The following is a 25,127-nucleotide window of genomic DNA, read 5'->3' on the forward strand; positions in this document are numbered from 1 at the left end:
AGGAAAATAAAAAAAACCTTGAGAAAAATGAAAATACAACAAGCTAAAAGTTATAAGATAAGGCAAAGCAGTTCTAAAGAAGTTTTAACAATAAAGTTCTACTTCAAAAAACAAGAAAAATCTCGAAATAAACAGCCTAACTTTACAACACTCAAGGAACTATAAAAAGAAGAGTGCAAAGTCAGTGTGAAATAAATGAAAGAGACAAAAACATAATATATAAGATCAATGACACTAGAAGCTGGTATTAGAAAAAATAAAATCCACAATCCTTTGGCTAGGTTTACCAAGAAATAAGGAGAGAAGACTCAAAATCAGAAATGAAAAAGGAGACAATTATGACTAATATACAGAAATATTAAGAATCATAAGAGACTATAAACAATTATATGCAAAAAAATTGGACAACCTAGAAGAAATGGATAAATTCCTAGAAACATACAATCTACCAAGACGAAATCATGAAGAAACAGAAAATCCTGACAGATTGATAACTACTAAAAAACAAACCAACAACAACAAAAAAGGCTGATTTTGAACCAGTAATCAAAAACCTCCCAACAAACAAAAGTCCAGGACCATGTGACTTCACTGGTGATTTCTATCAAACATTTAAAGAAGAATTATATGTGGGATATAAAACTGAGACTCATGGGCACAGGTAAAAGTGAAGTGGTTACCAGGGAGTGGGGGGTGAGTGAGGGCAGTAAAGAAGGACAAATATAAGGTGATGGAAAATGATTTGACTTTGGGTGATGGACACACAACACAACAGCTCAAATGCTATAGAAATGTTTAGCTGAAACCTATGTATCTAACTGATCAATATCACCCATTAAATTTAATTTCTAAATAAAAATTTTAAATAAAAGAATATCAAATCCTTCTCAAACTCTTCCAAAATATAGAAGAGCAGGGAACATTTCCAAATTCATTTTATGAGGCCAGCAATACCCTAAATACCAAACCAAACAAAGATGATATATATATATATATAAAAGAAAATTACAGACTAATATCCCTGATGAACATATATGCAAAAATCCTTTAAAAATATTAGCAAACCAAATTCAACAATACATTAAAAGGATCGTATATTATGATCAAATGGAATTTATTCCAGGGAAGCACAGAATGGTCCAACATTCACAAATCAATCAATGTGATACCCCACATTCACAAATGAAGGATAAAAATCATATGATCATCTCAATAGGAGAAGGAAAAGTATTTGACAAAATTGCAACATTCATTTATGATAAAAAAAAAAAACTTTCACCAAAGTGGGTACAGAGGGAACATGCCTTAACATAATAAGGCCACATACAACAAGCCCACAACTAATACCATACTCAACCGTGAAAAGCTGAATGCTTTTGCTCTAAGATCAAGGAAAAGAAAACCCTTGCTACTTTTACCCAACATAGTATCAGAAGTCCTAGCTACAGCAATTAAAGGCATCCAAATCAGAAAGGAAGTAGTAAAACTATCGCAAAACCTTAAAGACACCACCAAAGAACTGTTAGAACTAATCAACAAATTCAGGAAAATTGCAGGATACAAACCAATACACACACATCTGTTGTGTCCCTAAACACTAATAATGAAATCTCAGAAAAATTATGAAAACAATCCCATTCACAATTACATAAAAAAAATAAAATACCTAGAAATAAACCAAGGAGGTGAAAGACCTATATTCTGAAAACTGTACGACATTAATGAAAGAAACTGAAGACATGAATAAATGTAGAGATATTCTGTGCTCACGAATTGGCAGAACTAGTATTGTTAAAATCCAAACTACCCAGAGCAATCTACAGATTCAGTGCAATCCCTAATAAAATTCCAATGGCATTTTTCACAGAAACAAAACAAACAATCCTAAAATTAGTAGGTATCACAAAAGATTCCAAATAGCCAAAGCAATCTTGAGAAATAAGAACAAAGCTGGATCCCTGGCTGGTTGGTTCAGCAATAGAGCATCAGCCTAGCATGTGGAGGCCTCGGGTTTGATTCCTGGTCAGGGCACACAGGAGAAGCAACCATCTGCTTCTCCACCTTTCCCTCTCCTCTCTCTCTCTCTCTCTCTCTCTCTCTCTCTCTTTCCCTTCCGCAGCCAAGTCTCAAATAGTTCAAGCAAGTTGGCCCTGGGCACTGAGAATGGCTCCATGGCCTCGCCTCAGGCACTGAGATGGCTTGGTTGCTGAGCTATGGAGCAGTGGTCCCAGATAGGCAGAGCATCAACTGGTAGGGGGATTGCTGGGTGGATCCTGGTCAGGATGCATGCAGGATTCTGTCTCTGCCTCTCTGCCTCTCATTTCATTAAAAAAAAAAAAAAAGAACAAAGCTAGAAGCACCATGATTCCTGATATCAAACTATATTACAAAGCTATAGTAATAAAAAAGTATAGTATTAGGATCAAAATAGACACATAAAATCAATGGAACAGAATAGAGAGCCTAGAAATAAGCCCATTCATATATGGTCTTTAATTTAGACAAAAGCATCAGAAATATACAATGGGGAAAGGATAGTCTCTTCAATAAAGGGTGTTGGGAAAGCTGAATATCCATATGCAAAAGAATGAAACTGTACACTTATCTTACACCATACACAATAACCAACTCAAAATGGATTGAAAACTTGAATTAAGACCTGTAATCCTAAAAATTCTAGAAGAAACCATAATAGGTAAGCTCCTAGACTTTGGTCTTGGCAGTAATTTTTTTTGAGGGTTAACACCAAAAGCAACGGCAACAAAAGCAAAAATAAACACATGGAACTTCATCAAACTTAAAAGCTTCTGCTCAGCAAAGTAAAAAGGCAACTTATTAAAGCAGAGAAAATATTTGCAAGTCACATATTTAATAAGGAATTAATATCTAAAATATATAAAGTACTCATACAACTAAATAGCAAAATAACAAAAACCTAATTTAAAAAATGGACGAAGGACATACATAGATATTTTCCCCAAAGACTACATACGAATGGCCAAGTACATGAAAAAGTGCTCAACATCACTAAGTATCAGGGAAATGCCAATGAAAATCATAGTGAGATACCACTTCTCACCTGTTAAGATCACAGTTATGAAAAGGTAACAGATGACAGGTGCTGGTGAAGATGTGGAGAGAAAGGAACCTTTGTGCACTGCTGGTGGGAATGTAAGCTGGTACAACTACTATGGGAAACAAAATGAAGGCTCCTCAAGAAATTAAAAATAGAACTACCATATGATCCAACAATTCCACCTCTGGGCATTTATTGGAAGAAAACAAAAACGCTAACTCAAAAGGATGTATGCACTCCCATGTAGCATTATTTATAATAATATGTAGCCAAGATATGTAAACAACCTAAGTGTCCATTGATACGTAGATAAAGAAAATGTGATATGTAATTTATATACACTATATGTTATACACATAGTGTGCATATATGGTATACATGTGTCCTATACTATATATGCTATATATTACCGGTATATGTGTGTTATAGAGTATATATTGTATATTATAACTATAGGGTGGGGCAAAAGTAGGTTTATAGTTCTTAATAAGAAAAATAATACAAAAAATAAATAATAATATAAGAATAAACTCCCTCTCTCTGTCTCTCTCTCTCTATATATATATACATATACACACACACATATATGTACACATATACACACACAATAAATATATAAAATGGAATATTATTATTCAGCCATAATAAAAAGAAAACCCTGCCATTTGTGACATCATGGATGGATCCTGAAGGCATTATGCTCAGTGAAATAAGTCAGATAGAGAAAGCCAAATACCATATGATTCCACTTATATGTTTAAAAAAAACAACAAAAAACTAAGCACACAGGTACAGATAGATGGGTGGCTGTGGTGGTGGGGGTGAATTGGCTGAAGCAGGTCAAAAGGTACAAACTTCCAGTCATACAGTCAGCTGTCAAAGGGTTGCAATGTACATACAGCATGATGACTACAGTTAGTGACAATGTATTGCATATTTGAAAGTTGCTAAGAGATCAGATCTTAAAACTTCTCACCACAAGAAAATATTTATAACTATGTATGGTGATGTATGTTCACTAGACTTTTGGTGATCATTTCACAAGAGAGTAAATCCTCACTTAATGCCATCAATAGGTTTCTGGAACTGCAGTGAAATGACATATAATGAGAACAATTTTACCATAGAGTAATCTATATATAAACAAGACTTAAGTTCCTATGGCATCTCTCAATGTTACAATGAAATATTCAAGCATCTGCTAGATATACAAATATCAAGCCATTATGTTTTATACCTAAAACAAACAGAATCTTATATGTCAATTTATCACAATAAAAAACCCTCATCCATAATATAAAAAGAATTATAAGTCATTAAAATGGACAAATAACCCAATTTTTAAAAACTGCATATAAACTTGCACAAAAGAAAATATACAAAGGACCAAAATTCAGTTGAAGATATACTAACGCTAATTGATCATGAGGGCAATACTCACACCAGAATGGCTAAAATTTAAGTCTCAAAGTACCCTGTTTTGCAACAATATAGAAATAAAACTCCTATATGCTGCACTGGGACCGTATACCTTCACCACCACTTCGGAAAACTATCTGGCACTATCTACTAAAGCTGAACCTATGAATACCCAAGACACCACAGTTCCACTCACAGGCATACTCCAACACAACGCAACAAACGCATACCAAACGGCATGTACTTTTGCAGCAGGAATGTTGGTAGGAGCCTTAAACTGGAAATAACAAATCTCTCTCAACAGTAGAATAAGCACATTTTGGTAAATTCAAACAGTGAAATGCATAGGCTTGGTGCTGTCTGGTACATACAACCTGGATGAACTCTCAAACACAATGTTAAGTGACAAAGCAAGACAAAAAAAGAAAAATATACACCTTTGCAGAATTGAATGTATTATGAAGATAATAAAGGTCCCTTAAATTAAGTAGATTCTATCTAAAGCCCTGTATCTAATTTTATATTTATAGTTTTGTATTTTATTTAAATGGGGGTTCTCAAAATTGTTTAAGCTTCAGACCCCATGAACTTCTTTCCTCATGATGGAGAAAAAAAAAGTTGTGGTGTGTGTGTGTGTGTAATGATGAAATATTATTCAGCCATAAAAACGAAGGAAATCCTGCCATTTGTGAGACCCCATGAACTTCTTTCCTCATGATGGAGGAAAAAAAAAGTTGTGGGGTGTGTGTGTGTGTGTGTGTGTGTGTGTGTGTGTGTAATGATGAAATATTATTCAGCCATAAAAACGAAGGAAATCCTGCCATTTGTGAGACCCCATGAACTTCTTTCCTCATGATGGAGGAAAAAAAAAGTTGTGGGGTGTGTGTGTGTGTGTGTGTGTGTGTAATGATGAAATATTATTCAGCCATAAAAACGAAGGAAATCCTGCCATTTGTGATAACCAGGGATGAAACTTGAGGGCATTATGCTAAGTAAAATAAGGCAGACAGAGAAAGAAATACTGTATGGTCTCACTTATATGTGAAATCTTTTTAAAAATGTAAAAAACTCAGACACATAGAAAAAAAAAATCAGATTTGCAGTTACCAGAGGTTGAAGGTTGGGAGGAGAATTGGATGAAGGTGGCCAAAAGACACAATCTTCTAGTAATAACATAAATAAGAACTAGGGCTGCCATATAGAACATAATGACTAACTATAGTTAACACTGCTGTATGATGTATCTGAATGTTGTTAAGAGAGTAGATCCTAAGTGATCTCATCACAAGGAAAAACACATGTTTTTTTTTTCTTTTTAAAATGGTTTTCTTTGAATCTTTGGTATTTTATGCATTTGAAATCTTATCATGAGAAGGGTCCTGGGCTTCTGACTGCAAAGGTGTCCATTAGAGACATGTTAGGACCCCCACAAGCAAATTCTGTCCAGCCCTCTCTGGCAGGAGCCAGGAGCTCTCCCACCTCAGGGCCCACTCACTGTCCCTCTGCCAGAAGCTCTCTCTCCCGATCATTTGAATGCCCCCAAACCTTACTCTGTCAGGTCTCCATTCAAGTGTCACCTTACCAGAGAAGGCTCCCCTGACCACCTATGTAAAATTACACTTCCCATGCCATTGCTCCACTTTATTCTTGTCCTTGCACCTGCTCTCTACCCCCACCCTTCTATAATGACTGCCCCCCTCACTAGACCAAAGCTCACTGAGCATGGAAGGAGGGGGAGGTCCTTTCATTCACTGCTGTATCCCATTGCCATGAACAGTCATGAGCACATGCAGACTTGGTCAGTATTGATCATAAGATGCATTGTCTTTAAACAACCCAGCTGTAAAAGTTAAAAGACTGAGACAGCTTTTAAAATTTCTTACTGGGGTGAAATGCTTTGTATGTGAGCAATTGCCATCAAAGTTAAAAAATACACTGCCTCAGCAAGTTCACCTGAAAGACTTTATCCTATAGACACTCTTGCACATGAGCAGAGACCCACTATAGTGATGGTCACTGTGGTACTGCACGCTGACAAGAATGCTAGAAACAACTGCGAGTCCATTCGTAGAGACCTGGGTGCACTGGTCCCGCATACTATCTAAGTAACCAGACTCACACATGGGACACCACCGGCGCATCACAGGCGCAGATATGGAAGTACTGCCAAGTTAATAACAGCAGCAGCTAACATCTGTGACACACTGTTATAAGCACTTCACATGAATTCTCTTTTAAGCCTCACAACCACCATTTAATATCAGAGAGGTCAAGTCACTTCCAAAGGTCAGAGAGCCAGGAAATGGCAGAATTGGAATATAAAGCCAGGTGAGCACCCTTAACTACTATGCACCACTGCCAAAACAGTGGGTAACATGACTTATATATACATATATTTAAAGGCTTTACATAGCTATATGCTTTTATGTGCTCAGATTTTCTGAAAGGATACATAAAAATGGATTATAGTGACTGTCTGGGGGGCAGTGGGAGACTGGTAGGAGTGTGATTCTATTACCTCATACTCTTGCCCCAACCAAATCCTCACACATACAACCTGGTCAAAAACACATCATGCAAATATTCACTGAGTCCCTGGATTCCAAGTCTGGGATGGACCCCATCATCTTGCTGGTGGGGATGTAAACTGAGGCACAGGCTTGCCTGAGGCCACCCAAGTAGGAAGGAGAAGCCCTAAATCACTGCCCGGGCTCCAGACGCCTGGCAGCTGGTGATTCTGCTGCCTTCTCCATTCTCTCTGCCCGTTCCCACTATTGCTGACTCAGCTGTCACAACTGGAGACTTTCAAAAACTTCCAATTACATAGAATTGAGGGAAAAATTATGATTTGGAATTCAAGTGTTGACACTTGAAAAATACCAACTCCCTTTTACTGCAAGTAGTTTTGCATGTTACTAAAGCCCTCTCTGTCTCTGGAAAGGTTATTTTCAGAACATTCCACTTAAACCTGGAGATGCAGGGTTCTCTGCTGTTTCTGGGAGCTGACACCACAATTTACATTAAACAAATGTTTTGAAAATTAGCTGTTCACGGTTCCAATTTCAGCTCCCCCCAGGGTTTAATGTTAGCCAAATACTCGTACAGTAAGCAGGCAATGTGTTTTATTGTGTGGAAGAAAAACAGACCACCATAACAGACTTCCTGCTTTTGTAATCAAGGGAAAAAGTGGAGCGTTCGAGTGATTATTGGCATATGGTTATTAGAAACACAGAGTTTCAAATATAGCTACTAGGAGCTAAACACACACACACACACACACTCTCTCTCTCTCTCTCTCTCTCTCTCTCACTCTCTCTCTCTCTCTAAATTTCAAGTCCAAAAAGAAAGAAATAGCCTTCCTAGTGTCTGGTCAGTTGGAAAGTTCAGAAAGTCATGGGCAAAACTACCAGGGGAGGAATTGGGGTGACAGGGAGCAAACAAAGTTCAGCCCAGGGCTGCCATACACAATGGAGTCAGAGAGGCTGCTCCAACAGCAGCGAGCAGCGGGCCTGCAGGAACAAGGGCACGGCTCTGACCACAGCCAGAGGATGGAGGATGGCTGGACTGAGTTACATGGTTGAGCCATGCTTGTCCCCAGAGCCCAGCACCAAGGGCCCTTATCCATGAGCAGCCAGCTCCCTGGGGCACATTATCAGGAGATGATACATTTGGTGCCTTTGTCTTCTCTCAACATTTAAAAAGGGTTACACAGGCACTTTTCCCCTGCCTTCTCCATCCTGCTCCTCCCGACCAACTGCAAATGTTGAAAGTAGGTAAAGAAACAGTTCAGTCTGCTAATTTTATAGTTAGCAGGAATAAGAAGGGAGCATTCTGTGAATTCCTCGCCTGGCTCCCAGCCTCCTCCAGGACTTGTGAACTAGGTGGAGTGCAACCATCTGGAAATAAACTTAGGATGCTCTTCAATATCGAGTTTCTCTCTCAAAGAGCTGGGAATGATTCAGAGCCTAGTGGGGTCAGATGGGGGGTGAGATGGGGAGGGGGAGTGGAATGGGTGGTCTGTCAGAAAGAGAAATTTATATTACGATGTTTTCAGAAGGATGTACAAAAAATACAACCTCTTCCACCTCAATTAAAGAAGGCCTGCAAAGAGTGTGGATGGGAGGTCAGAGAAGGTGGCCTATGTGATGAAAGTCAGTCTGTCTGAGGCACAGACAGGCCAGGGGTGACTCCTGAGGAGACGCCACAGGATAGGGCAGCCTTAAGATTCCATTTATTAAAGACAAAGCTTTAACTGCAGTGCACCTAGTTTGCTGGCCCCAGAGCCAACTGTGACAGCTACTGAGAGGCAGGGCTCAGTGATGAAGGAGCACACTCAGGATAGGGTTTCACTCTCCACAAAAAGATCAGCACTCAGGACCTCATCTCAGTCCAAGCAGGAAAGGCCTAAATAATGCAAGTTACTCTTTAATGAGGCAATCACTCTAAAAAGCAAACTGTCTGGGCTGCCCCTGCTAGAATATGCTCAGAGGAGGCCACACAGCCATGGCAATGTAACATCAGTCAGGGACAAGTGGGCAGCTGGCACCTCTGGGAAGGACTCGGTGTTAGCTGTCTGCTCCACAGGGAAGACCCTGTGCACCCAGGCCACTTCCCACAGGCGTGGGCATTCCCTAAAAAAGCCAGGCATGAGGTCCTTCCACCCTGATCTTTCCAGCACCCTCCACACATTCCCCTTGACTACAGGAATCCAGCTCCCTCCCCCCGAATGTGTCCAGACTCTGGCCACTTAAGCAGGATTAGCCCCTCTGTAACCAGTTCCCACATGTTCCTCTGCTGCTGCACCCCATCAGTGGGATAAGCACTCAGCAGGAAGGGGCCTCCTCCTGGCCCCACCTACCTGCACTACCCTGCCCTACTCCACACGCTCCTGCCAAATCACATACCTTGGATTTCCGAGCTCCTTTCTTGCCTCCTGCTTTCTTAGACACTGGCTTCTTCTGGGATGGAGACTTGGCCTTTTTGGCTGGGGGTGGTGTGATGATGGCTTCCAATTTCCCCTTGGACCCTCGTTTCTTTGCTAGCAACTCTGGGTGGATGTTTGGTAACACCCCGCCACTGGCTATGGTGACTCCTTTTAGCAGCTTGCAGGAAAACCAAAGTAGCAAATGGTGAGCCAGACCACATTGCCCCTGACCTTCAACAAGTCAGCCCTGCCCATCCATGCTTTTGATTTTGGTTGGTAGAGCACATCCCCTCCATGGCATCTACAAGGATGCTGACAGGACCCAGGCTACACAGGGGACAAGTCCTCAGAGTCCCTCACTTCAGGAACAACTTCCATGGGGGTAAACAGGAAAGCTGCTAACAGTCCAAAATGTAGTCCACACCTCTGATAGCCAGCCAAACACCAGCCTCCATCTGCACAACAGCTGTCTCTCGGGCACTAGGACTGGGGTGGGGCAGCTAGGGCGGGGCATACCTGATTCAGCTCTTCATCATTGGCCACGGCCAGCAGGATGTGCCGAGGTGTGACCCGTCCCTTCTTGTTGTCTCTTGCAGCATTGCCAGCCAGCTCCAGAATCTCCGCTGTGGGAACAGAGGGCAAGAGCACATGGTCGTGTTAGGGCATCACAGGGTCACATGCATCCTCCTGGCTCCCACTCATGTGCAGGGAATGGGTGGTTTTGGTTACACAGCAGCTACTGAGGTGAGAAGATGCAGGCATTCTGCCTGGCACACTTTGAGCCAAATCACACAAGTATTGATCCAAAACCCTGGTCCAACCCCTTTGTTTTGGAGATGAAGACACTGAGGCTTACAGAGAAGAAGCCACCAGCCAAAGGTCCCTCATCAAGAAGTGGTAGAACTGAGATATGAACTTCTTTGCCAGAACAGGGCTGCCTGTAGTTGACATTCAGATTGTCACCAACACCATCCCTGATGAGCCAATGGTGTAGCCCAAGAGTGGAACACATATGCACAGACTGAGCAACAGGTCACGCATGGGTTTACAGGGCTTCAGGGGACAGTGGCAGATTACAGGGTCTCTGTGGATGGAGTCAATGTTGACCACCTGCACACAAATCTAGGAGATGACTGGACTCTCTACAAAGTCAAAATCATAAAAACATGTATACAACAAAAGCGGTGGGGTGTATATAAGTTAAAAAGGGGCTAAAGAGACATAACAACCAAATACCATGTGTCAATCCCCCAAGAGATCCTGATTACAAAAAAATGATAGAAAAGACATTGTGGAGATAGCTGAGGAGATCTAACTGTAGGCTGGCTATCAGATACTAGTGAATTAATAATTTATTGGGCGTGATAAATGGTATAACCAACTCTTTATGGAACATCTTGTTCTTAGGAAATACATTCTCAAGTATTTAGGGGTACAATGTCCTGATGTCTTCAATTTACTCTCAAATTATTCTGAAAAAGTCTATAGAATAAAGCAATTGTGAAATGTTAACAGTTGTTAAATCTAGGCGAGGATGTAAGAGTGTTCCTCTTTCAGCATTCTATACTTGGTATTAAAAAAAACCCACAAAAATAGCTATAGGGACATGAGCCTGACGCATAGCTGGTGCTAGGCCAGGGTTTATTCACCTGCCTTTCAAGGCAGGCTCTCACCTAACATGACACCACAGCACCAAAGTTGAGGAAATTAGGAAGTGCCCTCAGTCTCCTCCCTGGTAAAAGTCAACCTCATCACCTCATTTCTCACTTCTGCAATTCTGCCCATGTGACAGCCCTAGAATGCCACCCTTCTTGCCCATGCTTCTGGGCTCAACTCAAGTCTGACCTCTCTCTGGTACTAAAGAATGGCTAGCATTCTAGGTTATGTTGTAAACGCTGGATGTCTCTGGCAAAGTCAAAGCTCAGAATCATTATAAAATAGGGAAAAGAAATTCTAGCTACATAAAAATTGTGTATTTCAAATTTACAACATTACATGGTATTTACTGTTAAGAGGCACTAAGAGCTGAACCCAATGCAAAAACTGCTCTTTGTGTAAAGCTGAAAAGCCACTTGGCTACTCCTGTAAACTCCCATATTGGTGGGGGTGAAAAATCAGTCACACCTGGAACAGCAGGTTCCCCCGACCCCACGGCAGGAATTCACTGACTCAATAGTCACAACACTGATAAAACAGGACACCAGAGACACCTGTCTGCCTGATGCTCCCAGGTCAGAGCCCCTCACCTTGGATTTCACATGTGACAGTCACTAGAGTAGGCCCGGAGAAGAAAGGGAGAGAACTGGTACATCTCCCATGCTCACCCATTAGTCTCAACAGAGCCGTTCCCTATTCAGTCTGTCTGGAGGGGGAGGGAGGGATGGAACTCCCAGCAAGGTCACTGAAGCTTCCCTACAGTGCTTGTGGAAATGTATCCCAATGCCCAGCAGAGATGGACTTACTTACCCAAGCAGAAAAGGGAGCTTAGGAGGCCTAAATGACCTTGGACCACAGGTGCCATGAATGCAAAAATGCCTTCCTGGGCCAGCCCAGCCATGCTCATGAAGGAGCAGCACATCTGCAGTGCTACTGTCTGAATGGCCCGGAGGAAACCGAAGCCGGAATCTGCCCTGATGTGAGCACGCACCGAGAGGAAGGGCACAGGAAGGAGAGCCAGTCACAGCTGTTGCTGGGCTGGGCCTGGGCAGCAGGAGGGCTAGAGGGGGCAACTGTAGTGTGGAGTGGGAGCCCACCTGGCTGGCTTCCTGGCCCCCACCATCCCCTCCCCTTGCCAGCCTGCCTCTAGTTTCTGAGGCTACAGGGAATCATGAGCCATCAGTGTCTGCAGAGCCAGAGTATGCAGAAGGCAGGTGGATTACAACCTTTTCCCCATAATATGCTAAGAATACTTTACCTGGCCTCAGAAAGAGACAGAAACACTTACAGTAGGGCCCTAAGCCCACCCCTTTGGCAAGAAGATCATTTGAAATGACAGTTTCTCAGGGAAGTGGAGGGGGCCTGTTTCCTCCTTCTGCCTGGAGGGTTAATGGAAGGCTCTCTCCAGAAAAGGCACAGCGGCCGTTGGTGGGCAGAGAGGGATGTGGTCTTTTTATTTTTGGCAGTGCTGCTCTATTTGTGCAGGGAAGATGATGGTGACGAATTCAAAGACCTGGAGGAGGAAGTAGCTAGACTCTGAGTGTGTTTGGCCCCATTCTGGGTAGGGGACAGGCAGTATATAACAGGGAATTAAAGCAATGGGTGACCTATAAGTAGCACCCAGGTTGAGAATTCTGAAGATCAATTCTCCAGGAATTCACCGACTTCCATGAGCTTTCTTCCTCCCGAACCTCACTCTGTGGCTGAAACTTCCAATGGTCTGAGCTTCCACAATTGGGAAATTGCAAGGACTGGGCTCATTTACTGCTAATTAAGCAGGGGATTCAGGGATGGCAGACTGGATCCACTGGGAGGGACACTGAGGCAGAGCAGAGAGGCTGGAGGAGGGGTGTGCAGTGGGATCAGGAATGTTTCAACTCCTCGGAAAGAGCTGGGCAGGGGTGTCATTCTGCTGCCTTCTTCACCAGGAGCCAGAAAACCCAGGACGCCATCCTTTCTAAAAATCTAGCTCACCTCTGAACTCAGCCCCGTGGGGCTGGAGGGAAGGTGTGTCAACTGGAGATAACAAAGAGGGGCAGAGAGCCAACTCCAGCCAGAGATCAGCAAAAGCCTCTTCTTCCATTTACTCCTGCATGCTTGCCAGAGGAACAGTTACCATAGTAACCCCTTCATCAGGAAAGCAAAGACAGAACACCTCAGAGACACACCTTCTACGAGAAGTGTGTGCCCCACCCCTGCACTGCAGCAGACAGAGCTCTGGGCATTTTACAGTAGCTGACAAAGACAGAGGAGAAACCTGACTGGTAACAAAAGCAGGAATCCAGGGCACGTACTTACTCCCGGCCAACTGTTCAGCAAAACCCACCCTTTTGTCTTCAGTATGAGTTTAGAAGCCTAGTCATACGGGGCTTTCCTGGCTAAGAAAGGGCTGCCTATTGCAGGGCAGAGGGGACGTGCAAAATGACAGCAACTGGGCAAGATGAAACAGTCCTCATCTGCCTTCCAGGGCATGTTCGGGAAGGAGATGAGTGCCTGCTGCTGCGGAACTGGGACAGGGTGTGCCACCAGAGATTCCTGATTAAGTTTTCTTCCTAGTGAGTGATCTGGGCTTTGCAAATGATAGCAAGGGCTATGTCATGGAAGCCAGGCTCAGGGCTAGACACGGGTTCCTGCCACTGCACCCCAAGCCCACAGGGATGGGCCCTACCCCAGCTGCCTCCTGGGGTAGGCCAGGGCCAGCATCTGCTGAACAGACCCCACACCTTCCCAGAGCAGAGGGTTTCCTGCCATTGGTGCAGCTCATGCTTTAGAGGATTTTGTGTATCTCTAAAAAAAAATTTTTTTTAACTTCTGGCTGGTTCAAGAGAAAAGGAATTCTGAGAACCAGGAAAGCACCAGAACAACAGACACAAATCCTTTTCTCCTCAGTTTCTAGAACACCCTTGGAGGGAGTTTTCAGGAGCCATAGCCCTGGGGGCTGTAACCAAAACAAGTAGAATCCATAAGAAACCACAGAAGACTAGAAAGAGCAGTTAGGGGAAGAAGCAGACGCCTTACTGGGTTCTCCACCCCTCCAGCCAAGTCTTCCTGGCCAGTGACAGTCTCCTTATGTTACCAGTGATCAACACTAGGCTGGTTTGGGGCCCAAAGCACTTGGGGTCGGCTCGGAGAGAACCCTAAATGTGGTAAGCTTCCCTAATTACAAACATTGACAAAGGGACATGCTGAATGAACAACACTGGCCAACTCATGTGCTATTTTTTAAAGATTGTTTTGTTTGTTTGTCTGAAGATCAAATTTGCAAGACACCCCAGCATCTCTGGCTCCCACTCCAGTCTCTGGCAAGTGGTGAGCCACTGGCTGCATCCTTTGTGCTGGCCTGGACCAGCAAGGCGACCTCAGAGCAACAAGCCCTGCAGAGGCTCCCCTGGGCCCAATCCCCCAGTCTCACTGAGCATGATCATTTTAAGACCACTTGACAGATTTCTCACAGCCTTGAAGCACAGCATTATCTGGCAGCCTTTCCAGTTACAGAGCAGCTGTCTGAATGTGAATACCTTTGACAGGTCTACTTTCAAAGTTCACCCAGAGACCAAAGGCTTAGAGACTTTTTTTTCCCTTCAAATATCTTGAACTGAACCATATCTGTTGTACCAAAGCATTCTGTCTATCTTTCTTTAGGGAGATGAAGTCATGGTTTGCAGAATTAGACTCCTAACAGCTAACAGGTGATGTGTACAGGCTGTGCCAAGCTCTAAACACAAACCTTGCAAAGGAGAGTCGAGGGCTTCCACAGAGCTGTTTGAAGCGTCTCCTCTAACAAAAGAAATATTGAAAATAACAACCAGAAATCAAAGAAAAGCAAATGTTCACATAATCCCAAGGAGAAAACAGATATTTGCTACAAAGCCAACAACATGACAAGGAATCTGTTTATTGTAATTGCTTTCCAGTCACCAGGCTTCCATCAGCAAGCAGTTCACCAAGTTCAGAACTGCTCTACACCATCCCTGAAGGCCTTGACCCAATCAACCCCAATCGGAGTGCTGCTAGGAGTTTCCTGCATCCTGATTGCACCAGTTTCCACCAATTCCCTCTGCTGCCCGCAGTCCACTGGCTCACACCCCACCTTTACAAGCGATGAGCAAGTAGCAGGTCTGAAGCCTGCTGAGCCATCAACCCAGAGCATGGGTTGATGAGACAAAACTCTCCAGCCTGCCTGTCCCAGGGGCTTCAAAGTAAGCAGTGATTCCGCAGAGAAAATAAAACTATAGAAGTAGCTGAAGGTGGTGTTTTCTGTGCAGAATATAAGGTGTTTTATAATAATGAGTCATTCTATTGCTTTTCTGCACATGTTACAAATCTGATACAAATGTGTCCACTGCTGTTGAGCCCACACTACAGACCCCTCCTAAAGGCTAAGGTCTACGGGACAGCATCTAGTACAGTTCCTCGCCTTCCCCACAAACTCTCCCAATAAGATAGAAACACAGCTTCAATGGGGAGTCTCTAAAGTCAACTAATTATTTTCTGTATTTCACAGTAAAAAAAAAATGGCATCATATACATTAACAAAGAGGAGAAAGGATCCTTGGCAAACATCACCTTCCTCTAACCCACCAACACAACCCTGTGCACGAATACCTTCCCCATCTCGAAAGCCTTCCTCTACATTCCCCACATCTTGAGAGCTTCTGGGGAAGCCACCTCCTCAGTCTGTCTTCAGTGGAGGGCAGGAGCCACCAGTACTCCGTGGTTAGAGCTGGGGCTGCTGTCAGACAGCCGGGTCTACATCCCAGCTCCTGCACTGAGCTCTGAGATGTGCCAGGCATACCTGAACAACAGTTTCCCACTCTATACAAGGGGGATGGTAACAGGTCACCTCTAGGCCTGTGAGGATTGATGTTAGCAAATTACATACTGAGAACATGGGGTACATGTAATACACTATGATTGAGGACACAGCACACATGTGATCTTTTAAAAAGTATAGCAGGCTTGATTTCTTGGGGAAGGAAACTAGATTTTCTTTTCCTCAGTTTCCTCTATCAAAATAACTGGCTGGCTGGATAGATGTGCATGAGAGCTAAGTGGAGGAAGAGAAAAGCAATATAGGAAATCTGATGTTTCCTCTTTGCTGTTACACTTAACAGTTTACATGTGTTTGAAAAATGCACTTGAACCCGAATAACCTCAGTGCTGCCAGACTGCCTTGATAAAATGCAGCACCCAGGGTGGCCCCACAGGCAGTCCCACCTAGGATGGGGTCTAGGGCTTTTGTCTGACCCAGCAGGGTGTGCTATGGCAGGGGCAGGACCAGACCAGCTGCTGAGGCAGCACAGGTCAAGGCCCCAGGACGGAAGGTGGCAAGGAGGTGCCAGGGAAGGCCCAGAGAAATCTGCTCTAACCCGGGGCCTGGCTGACAGCTGGGCAGGGTCCTCTGCCCCACCAGTCACTTGCTTTCAAGGACTCTAAACTAAAATACAAGGAAATAGTTAATATGTATGTTTGTTTTGATATGGAAATCACAGCCATTTGTTCTTAATCTTAGGAAAAGGTGAATAATCAGAGATATGTACTGGAATGAAATTACTTGAAAGTGTAATATAAAGAGGAAACTCACTTAAAGAGCCCTGATGTGGCACCATTTCCCAGATGAACATTTAAAGGGGAAACGAGTGTCAGAAGGATGTATACAGTGGCCAGCAGCTTTCTGCGAGAGTAGAGGTGGCCCTGTCACCTGTGCGTACACACCCATTCATCTGACACGCACAGCTCTCCCCTGGAACTGGGTGGGGACTAGGTCAGAAGGGACATTTTGCTCTAACCTCTTGTCTGCTGTTGGTGTCTATCTTTTTGCCGGTTATCTTTTTCAAATGTAAAATGAAAACACAGTGTAAATGCAAAGAGGCAGCGAGCTACCCTGTATGTATGCCAGTGCTCTTCAACCACCAGTCTGCAGACCGGTCCACCAGAAATCTCATGCAGGTCCACAGAAGAGTTCACCACCCTGATGCTGTATGAAGATTATAGACCCAATGATCTTAGCTGAATTCGCTTATTCTCAGAGCGATTTCTGCCTTTGTGGTCCCCAAAATAATTCTATTTTCACCAGTCTCCAAGTGTAACAAAGTTGAAAACTGCTGCTATATGCTACTCCATTGGTCTTCTCAACCTTGTGTCACAAGCACCCTTCTGCCCTGATATTCATCCCAGCCTGCCTAATCCCATTTCTTTAATAAAGTGCTGAGCATATGAAGACTCTTTAGGTTATTTTCTTGACTGTTTCTAGTGCAATCTTAGTGTCCTAGTCAGAGAGGCCCCCAAAAGGAACTGCCACTCCCGGGGTCCATCGGTACCAGCCCAGCCCAGGCCCTATTTGCCCAAGTGCATTACTGATGCTGAGGGACACTTTTCTAAAGATTTGCCTAAGCTCTGTCACCCAGGATTTCACCTCCCCTTCACTAAGGGGACAATGAAAGGACATTGGGCAAAAAACGTCTGGCCCTGCAGTCCACCCTCAGTACCGCTGAGTAACACAATCCCTCAACACCTGACCAGACACAGCTTTCCCCTCTCTGAGGACTGTGGCTCCTCATGGAGCCCTCAGGCCACCTCTGGCCACCAGTGATTCCCCCCCAGGACCTGTCCCGCTGCTGCTACAGCCAGAACCTCCAACACTGACCAGACCATCCCTTCCCTACAGCCAGCACATGTCACTCCAACAGATATCACTCTTCTTGTGCTCACGCCCATCTCATTCCTGCAAGCCCTCGGCTCTTCTTTCTGTCAATGACTACCGCCTTTCCAGGCCCATCCCTGCAGGACTCCGGCCCATGGCGGGCCACAGGAGTGTCTCCAGCCCTCACAAAGCCATACCATGTGCCTGCTGGTGATGGGACTCTCAGGACCTGCCCTCTCAGGAGTCCTGGCCTCCTCAGCCAGGCTGCGGTTCCATCAAAGACAGGAGCCAGCCCTAGAAACTAGGCATGTGCCATCCTTGGGAGATGGCCACTGAAGACAAAGGAGATGCAAAGTGGGCTGAGTGATCCTGAGGCCCAGTTCTCTCCTCTCACTGCTAAGGTTTCTGCAGGAAGCTCTTCTAGAAATGAATTACTGTGCTGAATGACCTTGGAGAAGTTATTTAAACCCTCAGAGCTTTAATTTCATCCTAAGCACAATAGGTAGTTTGGGGATTCGGTGAGTTAGCAAATGTGAAGCACTCAGCTAGTGCCTGGCACACAGCGCATGCTCAATAGATGGCAGATGTTCTATTAAACTGCTCTCTTGCCTAGCACTCAAAGCACCGTCACAAGCACAAGTCACAATCTGAATCTGGAGAACAGACCACCAGGGCCTGGACAGAGGTGGGAGGCAAAAAACAAAACAAAACAAAACCAAAACCAACACTGCTCAAGTTAAGTATCCTCATTTTCTGAACAAACAGCAGATACTGACTTTCAGCAGTCAATACCCAGATTTACGGAGGCAACAGATAAATGTAACCAAAGGCTACCTCTGTTACCAGTTACCACAGAGAACACCAATCAGGACATCGATAGCCAGGGAAGTCAACAGGCTAGCCTTTTCCAGAGGCTGTAGATTTCCAAATGGTTCCTCCAAGCAAGAACAAGAAATATAAGCTCTGGCAGGGAATGAGCCTCCTTCTAGAAAGAAGACATTTATAAATGTCTTCTATAAAGGCTATTTGATAAATGTCCCCCTCTAGACAAATGGAGGCATTGTCAATCCCATGAAAGGACACCTCAGTGACAGGTGCCATCGCGCGCCAGCCCCTGAAGTACCAGGAAACATGCTTTCTGGCCACTAGATGGAAGGCACTTGCTTAAAAAGGAGGAAGGTGGGTTAGGAAATGAAGGAAGAAAAGGAGGGAAGGAGGGAGTGTGAGAGAAAAAGTGGGAGCCAGGGTCAGCACCGTAGGCTGGCTGGGCAGCCTGGAAAAGCCAAGGAAAGTCTGTGCCATCTTCTCGGCCCCAGAACCAGAGGGGGCAGTGGGAAGTGGCAGGGAGATGGAGGGAGGCCAGCTGTCGTTAATAACCTTTGGGTTGGTGTTCTTGCTAGAACTTATTTATAGCTCTGAGGAATGGCTTTTTACCGGACTTTTTTGGGTTAACTAGACATCGAAGCCCTTTCGGGCAGGAAAAGAGAGCTAGCAGACTATAAATATGTTTTATAGTTGCTGGTATTTTAAAGAGAAAATATTGGGAGAGAAGATATTTGTAGAATTCTTACTCATCTCCTTCTCTCAGTAAGTAGTGCTTTTAAAGCCCTCCTTGATGGTCATCCCAGGGAACGCTGGGATGCTGTTATTTTAATTGCTTGGACAGCTCTGGGCCTCCTCTGCTTTTTAAGGTATAGCTGACACATGCTCAGTGGCTCTTGTGGCAGAAGTGAGAGATCAGCCCTTGAAACACTTCAACACCTTCCTGTTTGTGCCAACGGCTGCCCTTCCACTTGCCTCTCCTCAGGCAGGCCCGGCCCACTGTGCCCTCGTGTTAATCCTAATTACACTTCATTAAGAAGCCCAGGGTCTAGTTCAGCTCTTACTAGCATTAATTTCCTGGTAGCTCCTGACATTAGCAACACTCCCCACTCCTGAAACTCATTCTCCCTTAACTGATCTTATCCTTCAATAAAAAGCTACTTACTAAGCAGCTGTGGAAGGTCAGTCTCCCGGGGGAAGTTGAGTACACAGTGGTGAGGGAGGGGTGGAGAGAGCATAGTCCCAGCTCTAGGGTCACTGATATGGCCTCTGATATGCCTGCCCCACCCAAAACACTCAATATAAATCTGTTGAAATAAACAATGATTCTTTCGATCCCCAGCACCCACTCACCACCTTGCACGTGGTCAGAGGTGGGTAACTTTCAGAAATCGGTAATTACAGATGAATTTCTAAACAAGTGAGTCAGACATTGCAGCATTTGGACAGTGATGAAGGAGGGGAGTTCAGAAATAGGACACTGGTTCCGTGTATTAGAACACTCAGGACCTATAGCAGGCAGTGTCATCCCAGGCAAAAGCAGCCCCATGATGGCCCAGGACCCAGACAAGCCTCACCTCACCATCTCAAGTCAGGACTCAAGGTTAGCAGAGGAGACTGAGGGTGGTGGGGGCAGGTTAGGGGCAGATCAATAATCCTATCAGTGAAACTCAGATTCTCCCAACCAAGATGTCAGTCTCCACATCTCACAAGTACTAATTATCCTGATTCACTATTTTTTGATATTTCACTTTCTAGATCTATTTTGAAATGAAAAGAGAAAAGAAAATATTCTTAGAAAGATATATAAGAAACTAATAACGACGATTGTCTCCTGGGAAAAGAATTGGGTCGGCAAAGGAGCAGGGAGGGAGATGTGTATCTCACTGTATATCCTTTGTGGACATGTAAATTTTACTATTGATATTATTAAATAAGTTTCACTTATAAAGAAAATAATTATTTTCCACGAAAGTAAATAGACAGCGAAACACCTACCAGATATGAGAAACACAGAAACTATATAAAAAGACAGACCAATAAAACAGAAAAGAAAGTCCAGAAATAGCCCTAATTATATCTAGAAATTTCATGAATGTAAAGGTAGCATCTCAGATCACCAGGGAAAACATGAATTATTCAATTAATTGTTTTGAGATAACTGGGTACATGGAACACAATTAAGTTGATCCCTATCTCACATTATATTTAAGGACAAATTCCAAAAGGATCAAAGTAAAAGTATAAGAATCAAACCATAAAAATACTAAGCAAAAGCATGAAGGATTTCCTTTGTAATAGGTTTTCTGAATAATGATTCAAAATCCACCAGAAAGAGATGCATGAAAACTCCAAATTATCACACTGTATACTCTAAATACATACAATTTTTTCTTTTTTTTACAGAGACAGAGTCAGAAAGAAGGATAGACAGGAAGAGACAGACAGGAATGGAGAGAGATGAGAATCATCAGTTCCTCATTGCGACACCTTAGTTATTCATTGATTGCTTTCTTATATGTGCCTTGACCCCAGTGGGGCTACAGCAGACCAAGTAACAACTCTTTGCTCGAGCCAGCGACCTTGGGTCCAAGCTGGTAAGCCCCACTCAAACCAGATAGCCCGCACTCAAGCTGGCGACCTCAGGGTCTCGATCCTGGGTCCTCCGCATCCCAGTCCGACGCTCTATCCTCTGCGCCACCACCAGGTCAGGCCAATTATATTTTTAAATTGTTGTTTAGTAAGTTAAAAAAAAGTTATTCAGATAAATATAAAGCTGTGTATAATGTATTTAAAGAAAACTTTGAAGAGAAAACAAGACGTTATAAAGAATAACCCAGCAAAGTCAAAAAAGAACCAAACAGAACTTCTAGAAATGAAAAGCATCAAAACTGAAATAAAAAATTCAGTGACTGATAAGATATAGCTGAAGAGAGAATTAAACTAGGAGACAGTTCTAAAAGATAGATCAAAAGTAATTATCCAGGCTTCTGGTCAAGATGGTGGCATAGGTAAATATGGTACCCACATCAACCCTCCCATAACCACATCAAAATTACAACTAAACTACAGAACTATCATTCAAAACCACCTGAAATCTAGCTGAACAGAAGTCCTATAACCAACAATACAAAGAAGCCACATAGAGACCGGTAGTAGGGCACAGATGCAGAACAGAGGATAAAAATCAGGAGGGATATCTCATCTGCAGGGGTCTCCCCTGGGGAGCAAGGGGTCCCAGCTCCACACTAGGTTCCCCAATCCCAGAGTTCCAGAGACAGGAAGAGAAGTCCCCACAACCTCTGGTTGTGAAAATCAGCAGGGATTATGGCTGAATGAGACAGAGGGCTGCTGGAGACCCACGCAGTTCCTCTTAAAGGGCCCGAGCACAGACTTCCATGGACTTACTTGCTTGCTCTGAGCTCCAGCACTGAGGCAGCAGCTTGAAAGGAACCAGGGATTTATGGGGAGGAACTGAATGGTCTGGCATCAGAGAGAGATCTGGGGGCATCTTTCTCTTAGACAGAAGTACTGACAGAGGCCAATGTTCCTTTTCTGAGCCCTCCCTACACAGAGCCAGCAGGCAGGCACCATATTTAAGTCCTTATCAACTTGGCTATCACTGTTCAACCAACTTTGGTGATTGTGAGACCTCACCCCACCAACTTTCAGGCCCACCCAAGCTATTTCCAGTGGCTTTTCCATACAAATAACTTGTCTTGGCCCATGCTTCAGACTTTCCCCAAATCTCTCAAACAAGCAGCATCTGGCCTCAGTGTGCCCCATGCCTCTCACTGAGTGGCCTCAGGCTAGACACTAGTGGCAGCCAGCCTTGGTTCACAGCTTGGCCTCACCTGGGCATCTCCAAGCCCAGCACAAATAGCAGCCATCTGAAGACTGCTTTGCAGCTCATTCCAGGAGGCCCCAGAAGAACACAGACTATGGCTCATGGCTGACATTGGCCTGCACCTCCTGGAAGGCCCCAGAGCCAGCACACCCAGTGGACAGCTTCGGAACATGTTGAAGCAGCATCACTCAACCACAACCACAAGTGATACAATCAAGGAGCACTCAGTAGGCACCAGAGCCCCACTGAAGTAATAAGTCCTACTCAGTGGGGTGTGCCCCTGCACATCTGATCTTCCCTCGTGATCACAGCCAGTCCTTGTAGCCAACTGGCTGGAGGTAAATCCCTCCCATTGATGTGCCAACAGAAATCAAGACTCAACTACAACAGGAGAGTATACAAAGCCCACATGAGGAGTATACCTGGAGTGCCCAGCTAAGGTGAACAGGGAGGCTATGCCATTGGACACTACAGGACACCTACTACATTAGGCCATTCCACCAAGCCTGGGAGACACAGCAGCTTTACCTAATACACAGAAACAAACACAGGGAGGCTACCAAAATGAAGAGACAAAGAAACACATCCCAAATGAAAGAATAGAACAAAACTCCAGAGAAAGAACTACACAAAATGAAGACAAGCAATCTACTAGATGCAGAGTTCAAAACACTGGTTATTGGGATGCTCAGTAAACTCAGGGGAAGAGTAAATGAACTTAGAGCTTCAACAGAATAAAAAAAGACATGGCAACCATAAAAAAGAACCAGTTAGAGATGAAGGATGCACTAACTGAAATGAAGAATAATTTACAGAGAAACAACAGTAGATAAAGCCGAGAATCAAAACAGTGATTTGAAATACAAAGAAGCAAAAAGCACGCATGCAATCAAAACAGCAAAAAGAAAAGAATCCAAAAATATGAGGTAGTGTAAGGAGCCTCTGGGACAACTTCAAGCACACCAACATTGGCATCATGGGGGTGCCAGGAGAAGAAAGAGAACAAGAAATTGAAAATTTATTAAAAAAAAAAATGATGGAAAACCTCTTTAACCTGGTGAAGAAAACATACATACAAGTCCAGGAAGCACAGAGTCCCAAACAAGATGAACCCAAAGAGGCCCACACCAAGACACATAATTAAAATGTAAAAGTTTAATACAAAAAGAGAATATTAAATGTAGCAAGAGAAAAGCAGTGACCTAGAAGGGAGCTCCCATAAGACTGTCAGCTGATTTCTCAACAGAAACTTTGCAGACCAGAAGGGAATGGCAAGAAGTATTCTAAGGATAAAAGCAAGGACCTACTACCAAGATTATTCTACCCAGCAAAGCTATCATTTAGAATTGAAGGACAGATAAAGAGTTTCCCAGACAAGAAATAGCTAAAGGGTTCATCACCAGCAAACCAGTATTACATTAAGTGTTAAAGGGAGAAGGGAAGGGGAAGGGGAAGGGGAAATGGAAGGGGAAGGGGAAGGAAGGGAAAGAGAGAGAGAGAGAGAGAGAGAGAGAGAGAGAAAGAAAGAAAGAAAGAAAGAAAGAAAGAAAGAAAGAAAGAAAGAAAGAAAGAAAGAAAGAAAGAAAGAAAGAAAGAAAAGAAAGAGAAAGAAAGGGCGGGTGGGCTTAACCGGTGGTGGCACAGTGGACAGAGCATCAACCTGGGATGCTGAGGAACCAGATTCAAAACCCTGAGGTCACTGGCTTGAGTGCGGGCTCATCTGATTTGAGCATGAATTCACTAGCTTGAGCGTGGGATCATATGATCTCATTGTTGCTGGCTTGAAGCCTAAGGTCGCTGGCTTGAGCAAGGGGTCATTGACTCAGCTTGAGGCCCCTGGTCAAGGAACATATAAGAAGCAATCAATGAACAACTAAAGTGATGCAACTATGAGTTGATTTTTCTCATCTCTCTCCCTTTCTGTCTGTCTCTCTCACTAAAAAAAAAAAAATAAAGAAAAAGTATATGAATAAAATGGCAATAAATACGTATGTATCAACAATTGAATCTAAAAAGCGAAATAAACAAACAAGCAGAACAAAACAAACTCATAGATACAGAGAACATCTGGATGGTTGCCAGATGGGAAGGGGGTTAGGGATTGGGTGAAAAGGTGAAGGGTTAAGAAGTACAAATTGGTTGTTACAGAATAGTCATGGGGATTTAAAGTACAGCATAGGGAATCTAGTCAATAACATTCTAATAACTATGTATGGTGTCAGATGGGTATAAGATTTTAATAAGATGATCACTTAGTCATTTAATGTCTATTCACTGGGGTATACACCTGAAACTAATATAGTAATATCATATTAACTGTAATTGAAAAATGAAAAATAATTTTAAAAAAGGCAGTTATCCAAAAAGAAGTCCAGAGAGATAGAAATGAAAAATTTAAAAAAAAATTTAAAAAAAGAAATGAAAAATATGAATGAGATAAACAGATATGGAAGATAGACTAAAACACTAACACGCTTGTGTTCCATGTGGAGAAAAGAGATTAAAATAGAGACACTGGAGTAATAACAGCTTAAAACTTTAGGGGTGAGATAAAGACATGTTCAAAAATAGAGCATGAAACAATTTATCACCAAAAGACCTCACTAAATGAAATTCTAAAGGATGTACTTCAGTCATAAGTAAAGTGATCCCAGATGGAAGGTTGGAGATGAAAGAGACACACTTAGTTTTGGGCACACTCTTTTCCTTTCCTGAACCCAAAAGCGGGTTTCCCACTGGT

The 25,127-nt window shown here is 43.5% G+C and overlaps 1 protein-coding gene across 12 annotated transcripts in view; it reads right to left on the bottom strand.

The window, feature by feature from the left end:
* MACROH2A1 (macroH2A.1 histone) overlaps positions 1-25,127 on the bottom strand; it is a 90,684-nt gene that overhangs the window by 39,860 nt on the left and 25,697 nt on the right. For 10 of the 12 annotated variants that reach the window (XM_066343931.1, XM_066343929.1, XM_066343930.1 and 7 more), the window contains 2 exons: positions 9,936-10,042; positions 9,400-9,597 (listed from right to left, as the gene is read on the bottom strand). In XM_066343931.1, the coding sequence (XP_066200028.1) occupies positions 9,400-9,597; positions 9,936-10,042 (305 nt within the window). The remainder of the gene's footprint in view (positions 1-9,399; positions 9,598-9,935; positions 10,043-25,127) is intronic. The other 2 variants (XM_066343933.1, XM_066343932.1) reach the window with 1 other exon arrangement.

The sequence above is a fragment of the Saccopteryx leptura genome, chromosome 6 (genome assembly GCF_036850995.1).
Source record: "Saccopteryx leptura isolate mSacLep1 chromosome 6, mSacLep1_pri_phased_curated, whole genome shotgun sequence".
NCBI classification, from domain to species: Eukaryota; Metazoa; Chordata; class Mammalia; order Chiroptera; family Emballonuridae; genus Saccopteryx; species Saccopteryx leptura.